The sequence below is a fragment of the Erinaceus europaeus genome, chromosome 7, assembly GCF_950295315.1.
Source record: "Erinaceus europaeus chromosome 7, mEriEur2.1, whole genome shotgun sequence".
NCBI classification, from domain to species: Eukaryota; Metazoa; Chordata; class Mammalia; order Eulipotyphla; family Erinaceidae; genus Erinaceus; species Erinaceus europaeus.
In genome coordinates, this window is record NC_080168.1 from 45,079,056 (window position 1) to 45,104,558 (window position 25,503).

At 37.7% G+C, this 25,503-nt stretch overlaps 1 protein-coding gene across 1 annotated transcript in view; it reads left to right on the forward strand.

Moving 5' to 3' along the window:
- Window positions 1-25,503, forward strand: part of POLR3B (RNA polymerase III subunit B) — a 133,685-nt gene that overhangs the window by 54,949 nt on the left and 53,233 nt on the right. The window contains exons 13-18 of the mRNA XM_060194341.1: window positions 7,221-7,382; window positions 10,395-10,595; window positions 14,537-14,699; window positions 16,459-16,612; window positions 20,591-20,665; window positions 22,144-22,242. Of these exons, the coding sequence (XP_060050324.1) occupies window positions 7,221-7,382; window positions 10,395-10,595; window positions 14,537-14,699; window positions 16,459-16,612; window positions 20,591-20,665; window positions 22,144-22,242 (854 nt within the window). The remainder of the gene's footprint in view (window positions 1-7,220; window positions 7,383-10,394; window positions 10,596-14,536; window positions 14,700-16,458; window positions 16,613-20,590; window positions 20,666-22,143; window positions 22,243-25,503) is intronic.

Below are 25,503 nucleotides of genomic sequence, written 5' to 3' on the forward strand. Positions count from 1 at the left end.
CATTTTTTGGTTCCTCTCCTCAATACTAGTCATTTGTTCACTTCTCCTCTGGCCTTCCAGAGTCACTACATTTTCCCCTAAGGGTTATCTCAGTGGCTGCACCACAAACCCACTGCTCCTGGTGGCCATTGTTTCTTTATCTTTTTTTTTTTTTCTTCCTTTTCTTTGAAAGGACAAAGGGAAATAGTGAGGGAGAGAGACACCTGCAGACCTGCTTCACCATTCATGAACCTTCCCCTTGCAGGTTGGGAGTAGGGGCCTTGAACCGAGGTCTCTGTGCATGGTAACGTGCACTCAACTGGGTGTGCCACTGCCTGCCCCCTATAAACTGGCATTTTAAAGCTGAACTTTTGAAAACTTAAGTTGTCTCAAACCTATATGTGAATTTATTTATTTATTTATTTATACCAAAGCACTGCTCAGCTCTGGCTTATGGTGGTATGGGGATTGAACCTGGGACTTCGGAGCCTCAAGCATGAGAGTCTCCTTGCATAACCATTATGCTATCTACCTTGCCCTATATGTGAATTTTTTGTTTTGTTTTGTTTTCCTTTATGTGTCTAATGAGCCTTTAGGGTCCTTTAGGGTCAGTTTGGAGTACATTTTGCAGTTTCAGAAGAAATCATGTGAAGGAATAATTTCTCTTCATTAGTCTGATACAGCTGTTCAAAGCTGTATGTATGTCTGAATGTAGGTTGTCTCTTGCTACCTAAAAAAGGAGGTGATTTAACCAGTTAAATGTGTGTGTTGCTACAGAAAATCACATTTATTTCTGTGTGTGTACTTTTTAGTTGTGAAAGTTTCTATGCATACAACTATATATAACATGTATTTAGATTTCCTAACTCAAGACTGAATATAGCAATAGCATGTTTGACCCCCTCTCCCATGCGCTCTTTCTGTTTCAGCTACAGGTAAGTCTAAAACAAACTCACGTTAGAGCTAGTATTGAAATGTTGATGGGGGATTGAGTTGATACTTTAATCAGTACAATCAAGAAACCTCTCTAAGAAAGCAATATATTTTAAAATTCAGTCCTTAAACATTCCAGTCAAGACCTGAAGGAGAAATGAGCTTCATGCAACTTCTAAGTATAGTCCAGCAAGAGACCTGAGCAAGTGTGTACCTGCCCGGGCAGTTCTGGGAATGGAGGGACTGGAAGAGAGTCTTTGTAGCTGGAGAACATGAGGCAGGCTGGTCAGAGATGACATAGAAGAATTAGCACGTAGGCCATAGAAAGGAACTTGGGTTTTATTTTAGATATAGTGTAAAACCATTGGAGAATCTTACTTAGGAGAATGACATCATTATCAGTTTGGAAAGGTCTGATTTATGAGTAGAAAGGCTAGGAATGGACTATTTGGAGTTCATGGCAGGATTCTGGATGACAGATCATGGTGGCTGAGGTGGTAGAAGCAGAAATTTCCACCATTAAAATTATTGGGTTGTTGGAAAAGTAATGATGTATTTTTTTCCTAAGAAAAATTTGACGTAACTTTTCCGACAACCCAATACAGTTTTTATAAGTATAGAAAAATATAGCAATATTAGGTTTGGGATGAAGTTAGTGTCTGGACAATTGGGGATGTTATATGTTTGGTTAAAACATGAGGCTACCCAGTGTGTCTTTGACATCTTTCAGATCACTGCTGAAGAGACCTTGGAGTATCCAACTATAATTTTTACTGTTTTCTATGTCAGAAAAGTCATGCTGTTAACAGAGTCTGTTAAGAAATATTGGTTGTTTAGAGGAAGAAGGAATGGGGTCAAGAGAAGGAAGAGGAGTGACTCCTGTTGCTTAAAAATTTAGAGTTAAAAAAAGAAGTTTCCCATGTGCACTAAAACAGTGCTTCATAAACAATGTAAAGACATAAAAGGTATTGTGTTGGCAAAAATGTGTAAAGACAATAGCTGCTAATTTCACACCCCATGGGATGAAGGAGTATAAATGTGCTTCAGCTTTAGATAACAGAGCTGTATCCACTGGCCAAGCAGGTTCACAGAGCTTTCCCTCCGTTTTAATGCCACCAGGGGGCTGGCAGGCCAGCCGCCAGTAGAGGTGTTAGCAAAACCTACCAATTTCAGGCTTAATCTTTTCACCTACCTTTTCTTTTTCGGTAATGTGTTCATTATTTGTTGAGCATTACTCTATTCTTTGTCTGCAAATTTTTTTGTTTCTAATGCAGCTTGCTTTGTATGGGTGAGATATGGAACGGCACCAAAATCCGGCACCCTGTAAAGCTAGGGATTTCCACCCTGTGACAAAAGAATGCCGTCTTGACTTCAGAGATTGCCTAATCCCAGCTGTTCTGATAATGTAATTAAGGCTGCCTAATGTCTTTAGTTTTGCAACCAGTTTGTGTGAAAAGGAGAATTTGGCACTCTGAAGGCTTACACACTAAATAGCAATCTCAAGACACCTAATTAGAATTCTCTGACATTAAGCTAATTGGTGAAACTGTATTTCAGCAGTTTAACTTCTTTATTAATTTTTTAGCATTTTCATTGAAAATCAATTGATGAGCTGCCAGCATTTTCCTTAAATATAATTTGCTTTTTAGTGCTCCTGTCTTAAGCATACCGAAAGGGGTTACATTAGCAATGAAAGTATTGAATATTATCACCAACATTCCGTTCCTTTTAATCATTTTACTCTTGACCCAAATAATGTTGCTTATTGTTTGACTTGACCTTGTGGGTTTCTCACTGTTCTATGAACTGGAGGATATTATTTCTCTTAATGTGAAAATATACACATAAATAAATTTATTAATGAGTCAATAATTCTGTTGAGTATGCTCTTACTTTTCACTTGGTTAGTAATAGGAATATTTCCTGTGTTTGAACCAGGAGGCTACAACAAATTTAGCTGGGATTCAGAAAACTTTGTCATAATTTGAAACACAAAAGTCTAAATTGTAAGGGACTAATTAAAATAGAACCAGGCTTTTGTGGGTTAGGTTGAGGGCATTTGCTTCTGTTCAGGGTGCTTATTCAAGTTCCTTTTGCTAGTTTACACAGGAAGTTGCTAAAATGGGCTTCTTCATCCTTCTCACCCCTCTGCACCTGCTTCCATTCCCATATTCTTTCTTTCCATGAGTGAAACTGCTGGGTCTGAGTGGAATAAAGGATTAAGCTCTCAGAAGAGGAAGTTTTCTTTTAAAAAACATTTCTGACACAGTAAATTCAAGGCCAAGATCCTGGCTTTCCTGTCTACAAAGATGATTTCATTAGAAAGTGGAAGGATAAGCCTAGCTTAAAGAGGAAAAGGATACAGTAAAATTCTACTTAGCAAGTTCTCATCTGTAGAGGCTAAAAGATAAAACTAGTTTAGTTTTTTTTTAATTTTAAGTCAAAAAGTTACATGCAGTTTGTAAGCTTTCAAAAAATAAAATCAGTATAGGATTTGAAAAATCTTTAACAGAAGATTTTATAGAATCTCAGAATTCCTCTTTAAATAATTCCTTTACTTCTTATGTCCTTATCCTTCTGATATTACTTTAATATTTTTTACATAATTAAAATAAAAATACACTGAGTTTTTCTCTTCCTTGATATTGGGAAAGATATTCACAAAGAAAAAAGTAATGTATTTAATTTTGCAGGAGGATTGAAATGTTTGTAATATCTATTATATTTAATTATTGAATATGCTTATTTGTGTAAGACATTGAGTTGTGAAAATTTCATGTAAATGTTGTTCTGGTTATCTATAGCTACACTGCATGCTGTCTTAAAACAATAACCATTTCATTAGATTTCACAGTTTTGTGGGTCAGAAACTCATTTAGAACTTGACTGGTTCTTCTGTTTCATGTGGTAGTAGTGGAAGTCAGTGGCAGGGTTCTGGGGAGAGGGTTGGAAGGCAGGGTTCAGCTAGGACCTGGACATTTCCTGTGTTGTGGCATCAGAATGTTTCCCAACTGGAGTAAACAAGATAGAACCTCCGTGATCTTAATAACTTAGTATTGAAAGTCACAGCTTCACCTACTTTACTTTATTAGACAAAGCAGTCACAACTTGGGTCCAAATTTGTGGGGCCACATAGACATATATTTCACTGTATAGGTGTCAAGCAAAGATTTAGACAATGTTTAAACATAATTTGGAAAATAGTGGTTCTTTCATCTCTGAATTTCCTTCCACTTTATGGTAAGAATGTAGATCTCTCTCTCACTCTGAATTTTAACTTCCCAGTGTATCCTGAACCTTCAGAGTAATGTGGCCTATCCAGTGTTAAAAGTCTTAAAAGCAGGAAACGGAATTACCAGGAAGAGCAAATACGTTATCATGCACCAGGACCCAGCTTCATCCTTGGTCCCCACCTGTCGAGTAGAAGCTTCACTAGTGGTAGTGCAGTGCTGCATGTATCTCTCCATCTTTGTGTGTCCCCCCCCTTCTATTAAAAAGAAAACCTCATCTATAACAGTGTAATCATGTAGGCACTGAGCCCCAGAGATAACCCTTGTGTCAAAAGAAAGAAAATGGGCCAGGTGATAGCGCACCTGGTTGAATGCATATGTTACAAGATTCAAGCCTCTGGTCCCCACCTGCAGGGGGAAAGCTTCACAAGTGGTAGAGCAGGGCTACAGGTGTCTTTCCCTCTTTACATCCCCCTTCCTCTTGATTTCTGGCTGTCTCTGTCAAATAAAGGTAGTAAAAAAAAATTTGGGAAAAAAAAAGTTGTAGGTGTCTCTCTGTCTCTCTCTCCCTCTCTATCACCCCCTTCCCTTTTGATTTCTGGCTGTCTCTATCCAATAAATATAATTTTTAAAAGTGTTTTTTTAAAAAAAGAAAGTAAACAACATATACACACAGCAGAAAATGTACCTGTTGTCATTTAGTTTTGATAAGTGTTGATTTTCCTCCATTTTCCTTATGCCTTGGCCACTCTTTATTTATTTTTAAGATTAGATTTTACTTATTAATGAGAAAGATAGAAGGGGAGAGAAAGACAGAGCGGAGGGCGGGGGTTGGGTAGTGAGAACACCAGACATCACTCTTGTACATGTGCTGTGGGAATTGAACTTGGGACCTCATGCTTGAAAGTCCAATGCTTTATCCTCTGTGCCACCTCTGGACCACAATTTGGCCACTCTTAAGATAGTTTCAATATCTTGTTGAGAGGCTGGCTTTTTTTTTTTTTTTTTTTGCCTCCAGGTTTCTTGCCGGGGCTCGGTGCCTGCACCACGAATCCACTGCTCCTGGAGACCATTTTTGAAAAAAAAAAAATTTATTTATTTATTCCGTTTTGTTGCCCTTGTTTTATTATTGAAGTCATCATTGTTGGATAGGACAGAGAGGAATGAAGAGAGGAGGGGAAGAGAGGGAGAAGGGGAGAAAAAGATAGACACCTGGAGACATGCTTCACTCCCTGTGAAGAGATTCCCCTTCAGGTGGAAAGCTGGGGGCTGGGACTGGGATCCTTATGCCGGTCCTTGCACTTTGCGCCACGTGCGCTTAACCCGCTGTGCTAATGCCGGACTCCTCTGGAGACCATTTTTTCCCCTTTTGTTGCCCTTGTTGTTTTATCATTGTTGTGGTTATTATTGTTGTTGTTGTTGTTGCTGTCGTTGGATAGGACAGAGAAATGGAGAGAGGAGGAAAAGACAGAGAGGGGGAGAGAAAGACACCTGCAGATCTGCTTTACCGCCTGTGAAGCGACTGGTCCTTGTGCTTCACGCCAGTGCACTTAACCCTCTGCGCTACTGCCCTACTCCGGAGAGTTTATAGTTATTATTGGCAAGTGAGTCTGTCTGATAGGAGCTATCCTACCAGTTATAATTTCCTATTTCATCCCATTGATTTGGCTTCCACTATTACACTGTTTCACTTAAAAAACTAAAATAGTGCATAAAGCGTATCAAATCTGTATTCATCTTAAGTAATCCTTCCATTGTTTTCTTTGATAGGATGGAGAGAAATTGAAAGAGGAGGGGAAGATAGCGAGGGAGACACTTACAGACCTGCTTCACCACTAATGAGCTTCCACCTTCCTACTGGGATCTTGAATCTGGATCCTTGTGCATTTTAATATGCACAGACAACTGGGTGTGTCACTGCCCAGCCCCTTTCTTACTTATTTCATTCATTTTTTTTTCTTCTCCCACTACAGTGAATTACTGTTTTTTATTTTTTCCTACATTGTTTAATTTTTAAAGTTTTATTTTTGAGTTTTATAATAATTGATTTATATCATACAAATTTCTCTGCAATTAGAAATGATTAATAATTTAACAGTGCTTTACAAAATTACAAAATTCTATGGATTTAGGGGGTTAATTTCATACCCATACATGGTGTGAGTAAGCCACCAAACCCTTCACCATCTATAATTTTTTAAATGTTTGTTGTATTCATAGTGGCTTTCCATGCCAACATCACTGGCCTCTCCTGGAATCTGAAATTTGCAGTGTTCTGTCCTTGACTGGTTGACTCCAAAATAGTAGAAATAAACCCAACAACTTGTGTTTTAACCATCCTTCAGCATAATTATCATGCATGCTAAATTTTGAGAACTACAACTGCTGAGGGTATATGTAGGGTGGTGGAAGCTGTTGGAATGTACACGTGAATATGTAATGCTAAACTATTGTTTTGCCAATTCATATTTTGTATACCAATTTTTTACCAATAATAGAGAAAAGTTAAAATGACTCCACATCCTTTGTGTTCAGACTCTTTAGTGATCACTTAATAATCCCCCTTTTAGTTTTTTAATATCTTTTTAGTTAAAAGTTCACTTGTCAAGTGAAATCTGGTTTAAATAAATGTCTTTGAATGCAGGGATATGCCATCATCTTAGTTTTTATTCTCAACACCTAGCATAAATAAGCACATAGAAAATTAATCTATGTGGGGCCAGGTGGAGGTGTACCTGGTTAAGCACACACATTACCAGTGCACAAGGGCCCAGGTTCAAGCCCCTAGTCCCCACCTTCTAGGGGAGAGCTTCAGGAGTGATGAAACAGGGCTGCTAGTGTCTCTCTCTTTCTCAATCTTTCTCCCTCCCCTCTCAATTTCTCTCTGTCTCTATCCAGTAATAAATAAAAAATATTTAAAATATATATTAAAAAAGAAAATTATGTAGTATTATACATAGATATATACTTAAAATACTTTTTCATTTTTAAGCAGTTTCTCCAGTTTTTTAAGTTCAATGAAGACCCAATAAGCTAATAATGCATTTTAAAAGTTCACTATGTATCTCCTTTTTCTAGCTTCTATCTCTTCTTTTTGAAGATTTGTTCAAAAAATTTAATTCTGAAATGAAAAAGATTGCCGACCAGGTGATTCCTAAACAAAGAGCAGCTCAGTTTGATGTTGTTAAACACATGCGTCAAGACCAGATCACCAATGGCATGGTGAATGCCATTTCTACAGTAAGTCTCTCCATATATATATATATGATTTATACTGTATTTGTAAACATGTTTAGTAGAATGGAAACTTAAGTACTTTGAGAACCTAGATTAAATATTATATATAAATGTAAATGATTGTTATTTTATATAAACTTTATATTGAAATCGATACAATTATTTTTATTATTGCATGTATATGCTTATAAAATCATAAATGTTCTTGTTTTTAAGTAACTAATTTATTCATTTAGTTGTTCAACATGATAATTTAATGTATGCTGTGAAATGATTACCACAATCAAATCAAGTAATACATTTCTCATATCATCTAGACACTACTATTATGGTTGTGGTGGTGGTCGTGAGAACACTTACTGATTTTTATAAATAAGAAGAACATTTTGACAAAATGTCTAAGATTTCATGCACCTAGGGATGCTTTTTTACTTTGGCTTAGTTTTTACAGACTTTAACAGAGACCGTATATTTAACTACTTTTCATTTGTTTTTTATTTAAAGAAACTTGAATTTTTTTAAATTATTGATTTATTATTGGTTTATAGTACTATTTAAATCTGAGGAGTAAAGTTCCATATCTCTATATAAAGTTCCATCTCTCTATATAAATCACACATTTCTACTTTTAAATATAGCCTACAGTGGGAACTCTGTCACTATGAAGTTTGCCAAACTATAGTTTCATCTATACTAACATACCCCCTCCAAAGGGGTATATTTTAGTTTATCCATTAATAGACATTCTTTGAATGGATACTTTCCCCCATTTTTTAAAAAATAAAACTGACATATTTCAAGGAGGTTTATTAACTGAGTACTTTTGTCCAAAACAATACAAAACATTTCATTTCATTGTAGGTTTATACTCCTCAAAGAGCTGTCTGCTGTTTCTCATGTGAGTGATGAATTCAGACCACTGCACCTGCTGTTTTTTTTTTTTTCCAGGACCTCTGCCTGTTCATAAAGGGTTATCTGACAGTGTTGTTATTTATTTTTTTCCTTCCTTTCTTAAAATATAACAGCTATAGGTCTATCTGATTAAGCCTGGTTTTATGTTTTGTATGCCAGACATAAAATTAGTTTTATGGATGGGATTTTGCTCCAACAAAAGAACAGTAAAGTGTAACACATTGAGTCCCTTAACAAAGACTTGGTGACAGACTTGCTGAAACACTTGAAATGATAAATTTGCAGTGAGCCTGTGCTGTGCGAGCAGGCCTTCAGTGACAACTTACCTAGATTTGAGGGTAATTAAGCCTGTTCCTGTTTGGGTACATTAAATCCTTGTGTCCCAAACTTGTCTGAAAGTAGGTCCCTGGATAATTGAAAGACACTTCCAAAGAGTACTTGAACACACTTCTGATAGAATCGCTTTTTCTTCCTTTCTGACCCATGATTTTCAGATCATATTAACTGTTTTGTGTAGGGTTTTTTTTTCTTTCTTTCTTTCTTTCTTCCTTTTTTTTGCTTCCCCTGAGTGATACCACTTTACCTTAAAGGAGACTGCTTATTAGAAAAATCATTAAAAGACTTTGCTGTAGGTATTCACCAATCTGTAGCTATTCCAGAAAGGGTGGAGCTTTAAAATTTTATGAGTACTGTCACTAGGAGTATATTGTGAAGAAATATTTTCTCAGAGGAATAGTTGTAAGCTGTTTGGCTGGTGTTTTTGTTTTTTTTTGTTTTGTTTTTTGTAAGATTCCTGTAGAATGTGTGAAGAAATTGCCTTGCTGAACATCTTAGCTTCATTGCCCATCTACTTCCTATTTGCCAGCACCTGCTGCCTTATTTTAGCTCTATATTGAGTATTTATGTAATTTTATCTACTCTTAGGGCAGTTTACTAATGGTATTTTCCTTCCAAGTATGAAAGTTAGGTGAGTAAGAAGCATAAGAAGTCAATTTGTGGGATAAGTGCTTTATTACTCTGCTTTGTAATTGATAAGATTTCTTACTAGAATTTAGCTCTTTTCCACATTATCAGAATCTTTAGCTTATAAAGTGATAGATTTTTCTTAAAATAATGGTCAGATTTTAACTAGTGGTGAAACTCCCTCAGTTACATATTTTGATTTAAACATATTTTACTCCAGGTAATTTTAAAATGAGGTCTGTAACTCTTACCCTGAAATTGAGTGTAAAAATTTTTATTTATGGTCTTTTTTGTGTTCTTTTTTTATTTTCCCACAACATCAGTCCCAGCTTTCATCAATTTTTTTTTAAATTTTATTTATTTATTAGAAACAGAGAGATTGAGAAGGAAAGCGACAGACAAGTGCAGCTCTACCTAACCACTTGCAAAGCTTTCTCCCTGTAGGTAGGAATCAGGAGCTTAAACCTGGGTGCTTGAGAACTGTAATATGAATGTTTACCCAAGTGCACCACTGCCTGGCCCCTCAACAAATTCTTAAAAAGAAAAAGTAAAGAGTATTATTTAGATAAGATTTTTCCATTTTGAATCAGAAAGATGATTAATCATTTGGCGGCATTTTATTTCCCAATGTCTTTTTTCTACGTAGGATATTTACTTCATAGTGACATAAATTGAAAATTGAATAATTCCGACTGTGATATTTAAATTATTCACTAAAATGCTTAATCTGTGAAGTTAGTACAACTATAAAAGTGATATATTTAATAGTTTGTGCATAGGAGATAAAGTTAATGTTCAAGATTTAGTTATTAACTATATTTTAAGATAGCCATGATAGTTTATATATATATATGTATATATGTATTTTAAAACTTTATTATTTTTATTTATTTATTTATTTATTCCCTTTTGTTACCTTTGTTGTTTTATTGTTGTAGTTATTGTTGTCATCATTGTTGGATAGGACAGAGAGAAATGGAAAAGCAAAGTTTTTTTAATTTAATACACACACATATATATACATATTATATATTCATGGCTTATTTTCATAAATAAGCAGTTCCTGTGATGAACTCAGAAAGCCATTAGACAACATATGAATGGATCAGCAGTTATCTTATGTCTTTAATCTCTCTGTAGGGAAACTGGTCTCTAAAGAGATTTAAAATGGACCGCCAGGGAGTAACTCAAGTGCTGTCTCGCTTGTCTTATATATCTGCACTGGGCATGATGACAAGAATCTCTTCTCAGTTTGAAAAAACAAGAAAAGTGAGTGGTCCTCGATCTCTTCAGCCATCACAGTGGGGAATGCTCTGCCCTTCAGACACTCCTGAAGGAGAGGTAAGGTATCTGAGGTTGTCCGTGCTATGTCACAGGTAATACATACTGGTGATATCCTGCTTTTACTTCTATTCTCTCATGCCAAACCGCTACTCCCCCCTTTCTTTTTTGATCAGCCATTTAACTGGCAGAGAAGTGTTGGTGCATCTGGCTAGCATGACTTCAAAGTCATTCCAAAACCTGTTCCAGCAGAAGCATTTGATTCATATCTTACCCAAGTGGAATTGATCTCCAAATTTCTCTTCTTTTAGTTTAGTCGAAGAATCAAACCATACAAAGAAGGGCAGATAAGAATGTGAAGGAAGGCGCTAGGCAGAGACACCCCTAGTTGAATACACGTTACCATGCTCAAGGACCTTGTTTCAAGCCCCCAGTCCTCACTTGATTGGGGAATGTTTCATGAATGGTGAGGCAGTGCTGCTGGTGTTGGTCTTTCTCCCTCTCTACTTCCCCCTTCCCTCTCAATTCTATCTGTGTCTGGTAAATGAAAACAGATACATCTTGGCTCATAAGAAGCTCTTTTTGAGCAGTTCCACACTTTCTTTAGATGTTCTTAGTGGGCATCACAGACATAGTTGCAACCAACAGAAGCACACAGTGCAAGACCTAAAGTAGATTCCAGCTCTCTTATATAGGAAACAGAGCAATGACCTAAACACTAAACCAAAGCATTTAAATAGATCTACTTCGTTTGCGTCCACTACTTATGTGTCACCACTCTAGGTTCAACATTTGATCATAAGTACTTAACTGAAGGAGAAGCTCCATAAGTAAAAGCTCAATGAATAAATAATCCAATTTATAATATGTAAGAGATAAAGTTTCAAAGTGTTGAAATGTATTATGACTTGAAAGAGGTTAAAATTAGAAGTTCATATAGTAATGGATTTTTGAGATTATCATTCTTTTACTAATTTTATTTTTTAAATTTTTTATATTTATTTATTTTCCCTTTTGTTGCCCTTGTTGGTTGTTATTATTGTTGTTGATGCCATCGTTGTTAGATAGGACAGAGAGAAATGGAGAGTGGAGGAGAAGACAGAGCAGGGGAGAGAAAGAGAGACAGACACCTGCAGACTGGTTTCACCACCTGTGAAGCAACTCCCATGTATGTGGGGAGCCAGGGGCTCAAACCGGGATCCTTCTGCCGGTCCTTGCACTTTGCGCCCGTGTGCTTAACCCTCTACGCTACCGCCCGACTCCCATTTTATTTATTTTTAACGGCCACTAGCATTATTGTAGTGCTAGCATTATGAAACCACTGGTCCTGGTGCTACCTTTCCTTCCTTCTTTCTTCCCTTCCTTCCTTCCTCTCTTTTTCTTTCTTCCTTTCTTCCTTCCATTCTTTCTTTTTTTTCCTTCTCTTCTTTCTTTCTCTCCTTCTTTGTTTTTATTAGCTAGGATAGAGAGAAATTGAGAGAGGAGAGAAATAGACACCTGCAGCAGACCTGCTTCACTGCTCAAACCTGGGTCCTTGCAGGTGTGTGTGCTTAACTAGGTGGGCCACCCACCACCTGGACCCTACTATTTTAGACCATATGGAAATTTCCACTCAGTTATGCAACTTCTCAAATTTGCATAGATTTACTTTTTTTTTTTGCCTCCAGGGTTATTGCTGGGGCTCAGTGCCTGCACTACGAATCCACTGCTCCTGGAAGCCGTTTTTCCCATTTTGTTGTCCTTATTATTGTTGCAATTGCTATTGTTGTTGGATAGGACAGAGAGAAATCTAGAGAGGAGGAGAAGACAGGGGGAGAGAAACATAGACACACTTGCTTGTGAAGCGACACCCCTGCAGGTGGGGGCTGGGTCTCAAACTGGGATCCTTAACGCCAGTCCTTGGTGTTTTGTGCCATGTGTGCTTAACCTGCTGTGCTACCGCTTAACCCCTAGATTTACATCTTAAACTTTGATAATGTGCACACTCTACTTAGTGACCTATCTCCCAGCTTTGAAACACTGAAATTCCTAGAGATTGCTTTAGCTAACCTTAGTAAGTACCTACTTTGGGTAATAGTTACTTTAAAACATGTAGCACTTTTTTTTTCTCTCTCTTTTTTGCCACCAGGGTTACTTGGTAGTTATTGGTACTCTGAAGCCACCACTCCTGGTATCTATTTTTTCCTTTTTTTTTTTTCCTTTTTTTTTGACAGGACAGAGAGAAATTGAGAAGGGAGGGGAGAAAGAGAGAGACCTGCAGACCTGCTTCACCACTCGTGATGCATTTTCCCTGCATGTGGGAAGTGGGGGCTCGAACCTGACTTGTGTGCTTAACCAGATGTGCCATTGCTTAGCCCCTGCAAATGGTTCTTAAGAATTGACAATGTAGGGGTCAGGTAGGTGGCTCACTTCACAAGCAATGAAACAGGTCTGCAGGTGTCTATTGTTCTCTCCCCCTCTGTCTTCCCCTCCTCTCTCCATTTCTCACTGTCCTAACAAAGACAACATCAGTAATAATAACAACAACAAAAAACAAGGGCAACAAAAGGGAAAATAAATAAAAAAATTTAAAAAACTGAAAGTGTAATCTTTATATATAATGTTTGTTTCAAGTGTTCCTTTTCTGTTTATTGCTTCCTTGTTTAGAATTTTGTTGTAGCTTTGGGAGGGGGGGTTGTAAAGTAGTTAACAAATTTTTGAGACCAGAGAGATAGAAGTGGTAGGCTCATGCCTCACCATGCACCAGAGTTTGAACTCTGCTACCATATGGTTTGTACTATGATACTGGGGGAAACTCTCGTGATGTGTGTGGTGTCTCTCCTTCTCACTCTGTCTCTCTCTACCTCAATGAAAAAGTTAGCCCAGGAGTAATGGAAGCATGCAGGTGGAACCCCGGTTACATACACACACAATCTCACAATCTCTCTGTTTCTTTCTGTCTCTCTAGAAGAGGCCTCCAGCCTGCCACCCACTCCCCTAAATGAATTTTTTTCTAATTTTGAAATAATTTCAGAAATGCAAAAATACTGCAAAAAATTTATGATTCTTCTCCTAGAACTTGGAGTTGGTTTTTTTTCCTTCTTCTACCAGGGCATTGCAGCTATGCAGTTCCACCACACTTAAGGTCTTTTTTTTTTTTTTTTTTCTCCAGTTAGTGGGAGTGAGACATAGAGACATCACAACACTGCTCTGCAGCTGAAAGCTTCCCTCTTGTGTGGTGCTCCCATGTGGTGGCCCAGGACTGGAACCTGTGTTATTGCACAAGGTGATGTGTGTGTTCTACCAGGTGTGCCAGCTCTTGGCTCCCTATATTTGAACATGTTGTATAACTAAAGCAGTTACCAACCTCATCAAATTGTTACTGATTACAGTAGTAGAATCTGTTGACGTTACTCAGATTTTGCCAGTTATCTCATGAAAGTCTTTTCCAGTTCAGAGTCAAAAATTACTTTTAGTTCTTATGATTCCTGAGTCTCTTAATTGGAGCTTCTCCTCACTCTTCCATTACCATTACCTTTGATGAAGAAACATTATAGACTACCAGTCATTTTATAGAATGTCCCTCATCTCAGGCCTGAAGTTTTGCTTTTTTGTGTATCCACATTTATCAGTCTTTCCTTTAACTATTTTTAAGCAGTGTCATTTCAGTGAATAAGGTGTTCTGTGTGTGGCAGTAGCAATTTATGTAATCACTTTCTTTTGGGGACTATTTATGCTACCATCATCATTTGCCTTTATAAATATGAGCATTTCTGTGCCTAAATCTATGCTTTCTAAATCTATATTCTTTCCTACTTCCTTAGGATAAATTTCTCTTTGTTAAAGAAACTTCTTTTTTCCTTTTTTTAATTTTAAAGGCTTTTTGAATCACCAGAGTGTCCCATGCTTTACATTGGATGCTGTACATTGCTGCCAATGAAGTGGCAAGCTGTTTTCAGACACACAAGCTGTGCTTTGTATCATGAGTGTTCCTTCTTAGAAATGACTCTTATTTTTTTTAGGCATGTGGTTTGGTTAAAAACCTGGCTCTTATGACACACATCACAACTGACATGGAAGATGGACCCATTGTTAAATTAGCCAGTAACCTTGGAGTAGAAGATGTGAATTTATTATGTGGGGAAGAGCTCTCTTATCCAAATGTGTTTCTTGTTTTCCTCAATGGTAAGTATATTATAGAAGCGTGTTGATTCTAAACAGTCTGTTGAGAGGGGACAAGAATGCATTTAAGTACATAGAGCCAGTGTATGTATTTAAAACACAAGTGTACTTTAAGTCTTGCTGGATCTTAATTATTTTTTAATATTTTATTCATTTATTAGTTGGAGACAGAGACATCAAGAGGGGAGGAAAAAATGAGTGAGAGAGAGAAAGAGAGATTCCTACAATACAACTTCATCCCTGAAGAATCGTTCCCCCTACAGGTGGGGACTAGAGTCTTGAACCCAGGTTCTTGAGCATTACTGATGGGTATGCCAGTGTCCGACCCCCAGATCTTAATATACGGATAGGAAGAATGGTTAACCCAACATTGGTTCCATTGACTGTTGCATCCAGGTTCTGAGGAGATACAGCTACTAGCTAAAGTGACTGACTACTTTCTACCTAGCATATTAAGTTCATCCTTAAGTTCAAATTCATTTTCTGAGCCATTCTGCAAAAATAACCTAATCACAAATAATCATATCAAGTGAAATAGCTCACTTGGATCAGTGCAAAACTTTGCCATGTATGTGATCCATGTTCAAGTCTGGCCCCCACTGCATTGAAGAAAGCTTCAGCACTGTGGTCTCTTTCTCTACTTCTGTCTCTGTCTCTATCTTAAAAAATTTTTCATATCAACACTTACAGTGAGTTGATTTGTATTCAGCTACTTGACAATTAATTCTCAACAGACTGAAGCAGGATATCCCTTTCTTTCAGCTCATACTATAGGTGCTTCTTCCACATATCCCTTCTCACCTCCTTCAGAGCCCTCCAGTGACTCAGCAGTAAGTGTGTCTCATCCACTTGATTTGGTGGGCTGAGTGTTTAGTCTCTTACCAGCATGTCCACGTGACTACTCAACTCCTGACCTCCCTCCCACACACACCCCACAGCCACCCCCATCACCTTCCTCCTGTTCTTTGAGGCATTTCATAGTATCAGTTACTAGATGTCAGGCAGAGTTCTAAGTGCTTTACATATGATTAGCTAATTTAATTTTCACATTAATCTTGTGGAAATGATAGAACCAGTGTTCAAACCCAAGGGACTAGAGCCTGGATATATAAATAGATAGATCATGAGGAAAATGAAGCTAATTGTCCCAATGTTGTTCAGCCAGCCTGTGGCAGGGCTGGTCCTGGAGTACAGGTGCCTATGATCTCTCTTAATTACTTCACTGTAATGATTCCCTGTGACTGTGGACTTGCTACAGGCATTGATAAAACAGTATTTTCAAATGACTACTTAATGCTGCTTTTCTTTTTTTTGCCTCCAGAGTTATTGCCAGCACCATGAATCCACTGCTCCTGGAGGCCATATTTTCCCCCTTTTGTTGCCCTTGTTGTAGCCTTGTTGTGGTTATTACTGTTGTTGTTGATGTCATTCGCTGTTGGATAGGACAGAGAGAAATGGAGAGAGGAGGGGAAGGCAGAGAGGGGGAAAGAAAGATAGACACCTGCAGACCTGCTTCACCGCCTGTGAAGCGATTCCCCTGCAGGTGGGAGCCTCCCCTGCAGGTGGGAGCCGGGGGCTTGAACCGGGATCCTTAACGCTGGTCCTTGCGCTTTTTGCCACCTGCGCTTAGCCCATTAGTGCTGTTTTTTTTTTTTTTTGGATGGATATCTTTTATTATTATTATTATATTTATTTTAGGATGGATATCTTAAGTCTGGTTAAATCTACTTTTATTCCTATCTTAAATATTCTTTTTGCTTAGGTAACATCCTAGGTGTCATTCGAGACCATAAGAAGCTAGTAAATACATTTCGACTGATGCGAAGAGCAGGATATATCAATGAATTTGTTTCCATCTCAACTAATCTTACAGACCGGTGTGTCTATATTTCCTCTGATGGAGGAAGATTGTGCAGGTATATGTTGCTAAAGTGTTTTTTGTTTAATTTTTATGTTAATAGACTTGCTTTTATTTTTGAAGTTGCTTAACCCTCTTTCATTGTTATGATAAACTTAATTTCATTAGAAAACACCTCATGAATATGCATGCTAGGTAATGAGTATTCAGAGATTAGTGGAAGTTAGTTTCTGCCCTCAGAGAGTTCAGTCTGCTGACAAAGGCAGAAGTAATTACCATCTATGCTAGTCACTATTTATTATTTTAATAAATGAAGGCCTTAAGTATGTTTAAGCTTATAAGACTAGATCATGATTTTTCACTTAGCAAGTGAGGAATTGGGATTTAGTGTGTCTAATTTACCCAAAGTTAGATAATGATGGAGTTTATGTTTTGCTCAGAAGTCCTTAGAATTAATTGGACATTTTGCCTGGTATGTTCTGTTGTCAAGACCTGAGCTTTAAGGAATGAGTAAGGGGGTTAGGGGGGGAGACAGGCTTGAAGAAATAAAGTAATACTAGACCTAGTAGAGAAGTAGTTATCTTTTATTCATTTAGCAAATATTCACAGCTTATTATGCATAGGTAATGTCACAGAGGCAGGGTACAAAGATGAATATTCCATGGTGTCTGTTCTCTTGGGGATATTCAAGAATGTCAGCTAAGGACATTACCTTCTTTCACAACGTCTCAGCTTGTTTTTCTAATCTTTCTTTGCAAACTGCAGGTAGTGTTAGGGCACAAGTTATATGCAAGTAGTAATTAGAGTGGTGGAAAAGAGCTTAGACTTGAAAGTCTGTTAGAGTTAGGAGGATGGACAATGACTGTATCAGCCCAGCATCTATCTCAACTTCTAATTAACCTCCATTTTCTTTGGGGACTACCTCTCCTCAAAAGTCAGTCTACCTCGGATGGTCAGTTAGGTACCCTCTCCTGCCCAACCAAGGATCAGTCTTATCACCTAATCTAGGTTAGTCAGGTTCTCTTCTGTCGAGCTGTGCTGTGGAGAAGAGAGAGAGGAGATCCGGAGCGAAGAGGGAACACAAATCTTTATTTGCGCTGGCACCTCAGTTGGGAGAGAGAGAAGCAGCTTAGGCCACGTGGAGGAAGCAGAAATGGCCGCCTCACGCAGCAACCCTCCCTGCGTCTAACCACAGAAGTGAAGGGCCAGCAGGAGAGAGAGGTGCGGAAGAAGAAGGGCTTTTATGGGAGTAGCTCTTGCGAGAATGAGAAGGGGGAGGAGTAACCATAACACTCCACGGTAGGATAATAACTCTTGCAGGAATGGGAAGGGGAAGGAGTAACCAAAGCACTGCAACTATTGTGGGGGAAATAGACAATGCCCTGAGGGCACAAGATGGCGGAACAGGCGCTCTGAGAATGTCCCAACTAGCAATAGCCTGAGGGGACAACATGGCAGATGTGACTGCATCTGCACAATTTCCCAGCACTCTTCAAAGAGTGTGAACCAAGTAGAGTAATTCAGTAGAAGGGTTGGTTGGAATTGATTCATCCTGACAGTGATTGATGAGAGAGATTTCTTCCTTTTTGAATCCTTGGGACTGTTCTGACTCCTTTTCTTCTTGACACTAAGCATGTCACCTTTTTATTTTATTCGTATCCTTTAAATTCTCATGCTCTCAGTAAATATTCTCTGCAACCAAAGACCCTAACAGTTTGTCTATACCTTTGTTTGAATCTAAATGTTCCATTTGTTGACTTGTGTGTGACTCTGAATTGTAAGTTTTTGAATTTGGCTGTAAATTTTTAAATAATGTTTTGTTGAGATTGTCCTGAAAACTTATTGATTATATGTATGTGTATGTATGTCTTGCAGGATACTGGGTACATATTAATGTTTATTTATCACTGCTAATGATATAGTCCCATTAGAGTTGGAGAAAAAAAAATCGTTTTTCTAGGTTACTCTTTTTTTTTTTTTTGCCTCCAGGGTTAATCTCTGGGGCTCCTCCAGGCCTGCACTACAAACCCACTGCTCCTGGAGGCCATTTTTCCCATTTTGTTGCCATTGTTGTTGTTATTGTTGTCATTGCTATTGTTGTTGTTGGATAGGATAGAGAGAAGTTGAGAGAGGAGGGAAAGATAGAGGGGGGAGAGAAAATTGACACCTGCAGACCTGCTTCACCACCCTTGAAACAAGCCCCCTGAAGTTGGAGAGCCAGGGGCCTGAACCAGGATCTTTCATGCTGGTCCTTGCTCTTCAGGCCATGTGCACTTAACCTGCTGTGCTACTGCCTGGCCCCCAGTTACTCTTTTGTAAACATTGCATCTAATATAATGTAGTATAGTCTGAAGTAAAACAAAATTTTTTTAGAAATAATTTTCTAATGCTATAACAAAAATGGCAGAAAGAATTAGAACTTGTTGAGTGTGTGCAATTTAAAGAATTGAGGGCTAGTAAAATAGCTCACTGGAGTAGTGTACTCCGTTGCCATGTGTATGAGCCAGGTTGAATCTAGCCCTCACTTCATTGGAGAAAGCTTTGTTGCTGTCTTCTCTTTCACTTTCTCTGCCTCTTTGTCTTGCTAGCTCTATTTTAAAAAAAGGAATTGAAAAAGATGAACTTGTGTATATATAGCTAAATGTGTTTAAGACTGAGAACTTTGGTAGTTAGAGGAGGGGGTGCACAGAACTAGGTGGTGGGTGTGGTGTGGAATTATACCTCTGTAATTTAACAGTCTTGCAAATAATTACCCAGTCACTAATTAAAATTAGAATAAGTTAAAAGGTAGCTGAGGTCACTCAATGTGACACCTTTCCTTTTCTACTTCTGTTTCTGTCATCACTTCAGAGTTTCTTAAACTGAATCAGACTGATCAAACAGTCCTCAGAGAGGGGCAGGGTATCTCTGCTTCCTTACTAAGAAGAAGCCAGGATTTGGAGAAAATGTTGATTTCCATGAGAAGTTTACCCAGTTCAATTTTCAGCAACTTGTGTTTCCCTTTTGTAATTGTGAAGCTTTTCTTCTTAACTGTATAAAAGTGCTCATTAGTCTTCAAATGGTTATTTGGACTTTAGGGTAGAGCGCACAAGTGTCTGGTGGTTACTTGCTCCTCTCTGTAAGAGCTGCTTATCCAAATAGCAACAGCCCTTGACATTTCATTGCTGCATGCCATCCTTTGTGTTGGTGTTTCCTTGTGGTGGTGAAGCCCTGAGAGGCAAATAACCACTGACAGTTACAGGTTAATCTGCCAGGATGTGTAGATCAAAAGTTCTCTCTGCCTCACAGCCATTGCATCACTAAAAATCATAATGTATAAAAGCTTTATTATTTGCAAACTTACAGCATTCCCCCCACTCCATATATACATATGGCCGCAGCAGCAGGTTAACTAAAGCCTGCCTCCCCACCCTCTAGGGGGCCCAGTGATGTTTAGCCTAAATCAGATAGATAGTCACTCTAGCTGATACTCATCAGAGCTGACCACAAAATGCCAGTATTGTCCCCAGTGATACTTCTTCTCTGACTGTTGACACCATGACAGTAGATTATATATTCCCAATATGCAACCACAAGATACATTTAAAATTATACTTTTATATAGTTAAAGAAAAATATGACACTAGAGCTTTTGTTTCCATTCTGTACTTTATTGAGTATTGTTTCTGTGTTGCCTTTTCATTCATAACCAAAAAGTTCCTAACATACCTGAAGAAAGTGCTGCTTGCTTATACATGTGTATATGCACATAGTTACTCTCTCTCACACACACGCACACACACACACACACACACACACACACACACACACACACACACACACTGGCTGTTGTATATGTGTATGAGAGAGCTACTAGGCCCTTATACACTCATCATGCAAGCAAATAATACCTTGTGTCCTCAAGCAATCTAGAAATGCATTTGATTTTAACTAGATCTTCCTTCATTTCAGACTTTCACTTCAGACTTTCTTGCTGACTTAATTCCTCTGTTAAACTACAATGAATTTGTTTCCTTTTTTTTTTTCCCTATCCCAGACCCTACATAATTGTTAAGAAACAGAAGCCTGCAGTCACAAATAAGCATATGGAAGAGCTGGCTCAGGGATACAGGTAAATGGCCAAAAGCAATACTTCTCTGTGTTCTATAGAGTAATTTCTGTGATTTAATCAGCAGTAATATTTGATAAGTACCTTTTAAGAAAAATATATCTACATTCTTAGTCTTTATTTCTTATCAAAAATATATCAACCTGTTAGAAATCTATGCTTCTTTATGTAAATTTGTTCTTATAAAATATTCATCAGTTTAGTATTTATTTTTTATTATTTTTTATATTTATTTATTTTCACTTTTGTTGCCCTTGTTTTTTGTATTGTTGTAGTTATTATTGTTACTGATGCTGTTGTTGTTAGATAGGACAGAGAGAAATGGAGAGAGGAGGGGAAGACAGGGGGAGAGAAAGACAGACACCTGCAGACCTGCTTCACTGCCTGTGAAGCAACTCCCCTGCAGGTGGGGAGCTGAGGGCTCAATCCAGGATCCTTAAGCGCTGGTCCTGTGCACTTAACCTGCTGCGCCCAACTCCCATATTCATCAGTTTATACTATAAGGATTACAAAGTCTTGGTGTTCACTAGTGCACTATTAAGTGTTTCTAGTTAGAGAAAGACTTTAAGCGATATGTTAATGTAGACACATTAGCTCTCTTTTATTGAGTTTCTAAAGTCAGAGAATGTATTGCAGAAGTAGGGGGGCAGATAAACGTTTATTTTTGAGTTTTTCAGTTACAAAGAGATGGAAAGGCATTGCAGCACCAATGTTTCATTCAGTGTTTTGGGGACTGGTCTCACACCTAGGTCATGCTCATGACCAAGCAAGTACTATTCAAGTGGACTATCTTTTTTTTTTTTTTAATATTTATTTGTTTATTCCCTTTTGTTGCTCTTGTTGTTATTGTTGTAGTTATTACTGTTGCTGTTATTGATGTCGTCTTTGTTGGATAGGACAGAGAGAAATGGAGAGAGATGGGGAAGGCAGAGAGGGGGAGAGAAAGATAGACACCTGCAGACCTGCTTCACCGCCTGTGAAGCGATTCCTCTACAAGTGGGGAGCCGGGGGCTTGAACCGGGATCCTTATGCCGGTCTGTGCACTTTGCGCCACCTGCACTTAACCCACTGTGTTACCACCTGACTCCCTTTTTTTTTTTTAAAGTATTAATAGATGTTTTAAAAAATCAATAGAGACAGAAATTGAGAGGGAGACAGATAAAGAAAGACACCTGTGCCTCTGATTGACCATTCATGAAATTTTCCTCCTGTGGGTAAGGACCAAGGACTTTGAACCTGGTCCTTAACCAGGTGCACCACCACTGGGCTCTCCAGGTGAACTATCCTGCCAGTCCTGTTTTTATTTAATCTATTTGTGATCATTCTTTTATCCAAAAAAGGCATGCTTTAGGCTTCTAAAAGTATTAATGTCCAGTGGGAGATTTGAGGTTCAGTGTTTTGGACCTAAGTTAAAGCATCTTCTATTATTGCAGATAAGACACTACAGTCGATAATGTCTCCCTCACCAATATTTTTTCCAGGAATTTTGAAGATTTCTTACATGAGAGCTTGGTTGAATATTTAGATGTGAATGAAGAAAATGATTGTAACATTGCACTCTATGAACATACAATTAATAAGTAAGTAGAAGCTATAATAACCAAAATTAAAACCTTTTCCGGTTATAAGAACTTTATTTTCTTTTCATCCTGAATTCTGTTGTGTACTCAGAAGTGTTAGGGGAAAAAAATGTGTGTTATTTTGTAGTGAAGCATAACTCACAATTTATCTCAAGGCAAAAATAGTTCAAAACTTCTAATAAATCACCTTTAGATTCAGTCATCCTTCTAACCATTTAAGAAATTGGTACTTTGATTTTAGTATTTGATTACTAGCGATATTGACCTAACAAACCAGGCTAAGTAAAAATACATTGATCTTTTCTGGAAAGGATTTCATCAGAGGATATCTAGAATCTTTTTATCTGCAGCACTTCTACAACACTTGTGAAGTTACACCTTGCTTGTGGGGGTCAGGGACTTGAATCAGGGTCCTCATGCATGGTGACATGTGCTCTACCTGGCCCCGACCTCTGAATTCTCTTTTAATGGATTCAAGATTTCTTTTTCTTTCTCTTTCTTTCTTTTTTTCTTGCTTGCTTGCTTGCTTTTTTTTTTTTTTTTTTAATTTTATAGCACAATTGGTGGCACATGGGTACAATTCCCCACCTCACCATGGTAATTATCTGCAAAATAGTCTCACCCTTACCTTAGGTGCTTTTCCATCATCGTGTATCAGGACCTGAGATCCCTCCCTCCCCCTACCCTTTCCTGTTTCCTTGGAGTTCTTTGCTTTGGTGTAATACACCAAACCAGTTAAAATTTTACTTTGTGTTTCCCTTTTCTGTTCTTGTTTCTTAAGTTTATCCCATGTCCATCCTGTCTTTCTGAGAGGATTCCTTCAAGCTTCATCCAAGATGAGGTGAAGAGGGTAACCATTATTTTTTTATAGCTGAGTATTTCACTGTGTGTATATATACATCACAACTTTCTTAGCCACTTATCTGTTACTCCTAGGTCTATTTCTAACAAACCAGAATGGTCTTGTCTCTTCCCAACTCCCTATGGCTTCAATCTCCCTCCAAAATCCTTACAAAGACCTTTAAATCCCTCTGCCCATCTGTCCACCCTTGTCTTACGCATTCAGCAACATCTCTTTCCTCTCCCACTGCCTCCATTTTCTTTCAACCACAGTAGCCTCTTCTAACACCCTTGACATACTTACTTCTACTTCCACACCATTGCACTGACTATTCCCTCTGCCTAGAATACCTTCTCACCTCCTTTTGATTTTCTTCCTCACTTCCTCCAGTTTTCTATTCAGGTGTAGTCCTCTAAGTAAGTTCTTCTGACTAGTGCTGTTTAAAAATATTGGGTTCCTTCAATTGTATTTCTGCAAGTAATAAAAATTTCTCCCTAAAAAGAGAAAATACTTTATGTGTATTGTAGACCATTGAAATTGTTAGGAATGCATAAAAAACAGTTAGGAAGGAATAGAGAATCAACTGAAACCATAGATCTTAGATGGGGTATCTATTACTTTCAACAAAGACCTAAAAGGTGTACTGTCTGCTCAATGCTGTTAAAAATATCTGAGTTCCGTTATGCTTAGCCTAAAATGACTTTCTGCAAAAAAGTATTATGAAAACAAATGAGGTTTCTAGTACCTTCTAGATGAAATTTTACTGTGTGTTCATTATGTGTAGAAAAGTAGATCATTAAAAATATAATACAACAGAGTCATTAATGTAGTTTTTATAGACATAATTAAAGGTTTTAAATAACTGAATTGAATAATTTAAATTTTGATGTAAGGTATTTAGAATTAAGTAAAATTTTTTTAAAATGAGTTCCTCAGTAATATTAATCTAATTCCCCTCCCCCAAATCATTTATTGGGGAGTTAATGGCTTACAGTACAGTTGTTTATATGTTGGTACACATTCCCATCTCCCCATGATACATATCTGCAAAACGTTCTCAACTCAGCTTAGGTCCTTATCATCACCATAATGCATCAGAGGCCCCAAGACTTCCTCCACCCACCTTATTTCCCTCCTTCCTTTGGTGAAATACACTACACCCAGCCCAAGATTTCCCTTTCTGGCCTTGTTTCTTAAGTTCCACTTAAAAATGAGATTGTCTGTCTAGCCTCTAGCCTAACATTTTATGTACTCTATAACTACATTTAACAAGTGGTTATGATATTGGTCCCTAGACATATGGCTATTGATAGTGTGGGGAGGGGGAGGTTAATCCTAAAGCCTCTTATATGTAAATACTGTGTGATACTACTGTATATCTCCTGGACACAAACACTTTGCTTTGTTTAGCTTCTTAAATATGTGCTAGTGATTGGAACCAGGGCCCTATGCATCTGGGGCAAGTGCTCTGCCACCGAGTCACTTCCCTAGCCTATGTAACAAGTGTTCTTTTCTTTCTTTCCCTGACCCTTCCCTCTCTCTACCAGAGCAGTTTGGCTTTGACTTACAGTGGTACCTGGCATGCTGGTGCTTCAACCATAAACTGCTGTGCTATTTTGAGAGCCCAGTAACTATTCTTAAAGATGATCTGGTGTCAACAACTGTACTGTAAACTGTAAACCATTAATCTCTAATATAGGTTTAAAAATATATTTTAAGTATTTATCTTTTTAAAATTTTTTTAATTATCTTTATTTATTTGATAGAGACAGCCAGAAAGCAAGAGGAAGGGGGAAATAGGGAGAGAAAGAGACAGAAAGACACCTGCAGCCCTGCCTCACTACTTGTAAAGCTTCCTTCCTGCAGGTGGAGACCAGGGGCTTAAACCTGGGTCCTTGTGCACTGTAACATGTGTGCTCAACCATGTGTGCCACCACCTGGCCCCCAGTATTTATCTTTTAAGAATTGAATTGCATCCAGAATAACCAAAGAATATTTATCTTTAAAAGTATCTCAATGTTCAAGTTACCTTATGATATTATGCTCAAAAATACTATAGTCAGGAGAGACAAAGTTACTGCAAAGTTAAAAAAAAAAAAAAAGATTATCTGTTACTCTCCTCTCAAGTGGTAACACAACTTACTCCTTGGTAAAATTTAGGAAAGTAGAGAAAAACAGTTTAGTCATGAATTAGATATAGCTGATACTGTATTTATGTATACTTAATATAATAATTTTTGTTAATTATTGTTATTATGTAATACTTTACTTTTTATAGTTACTATATACTATAATTACTGTATTTTCCTTCTTTTATATTTCTACAAATAATAAAAATTTCTCCCTAAAAAACACAGGTTCTTATGCTTTATTTTTATTTGTTGCAATATGTTTTATTAGCTTTAATAGTATCAAATGCT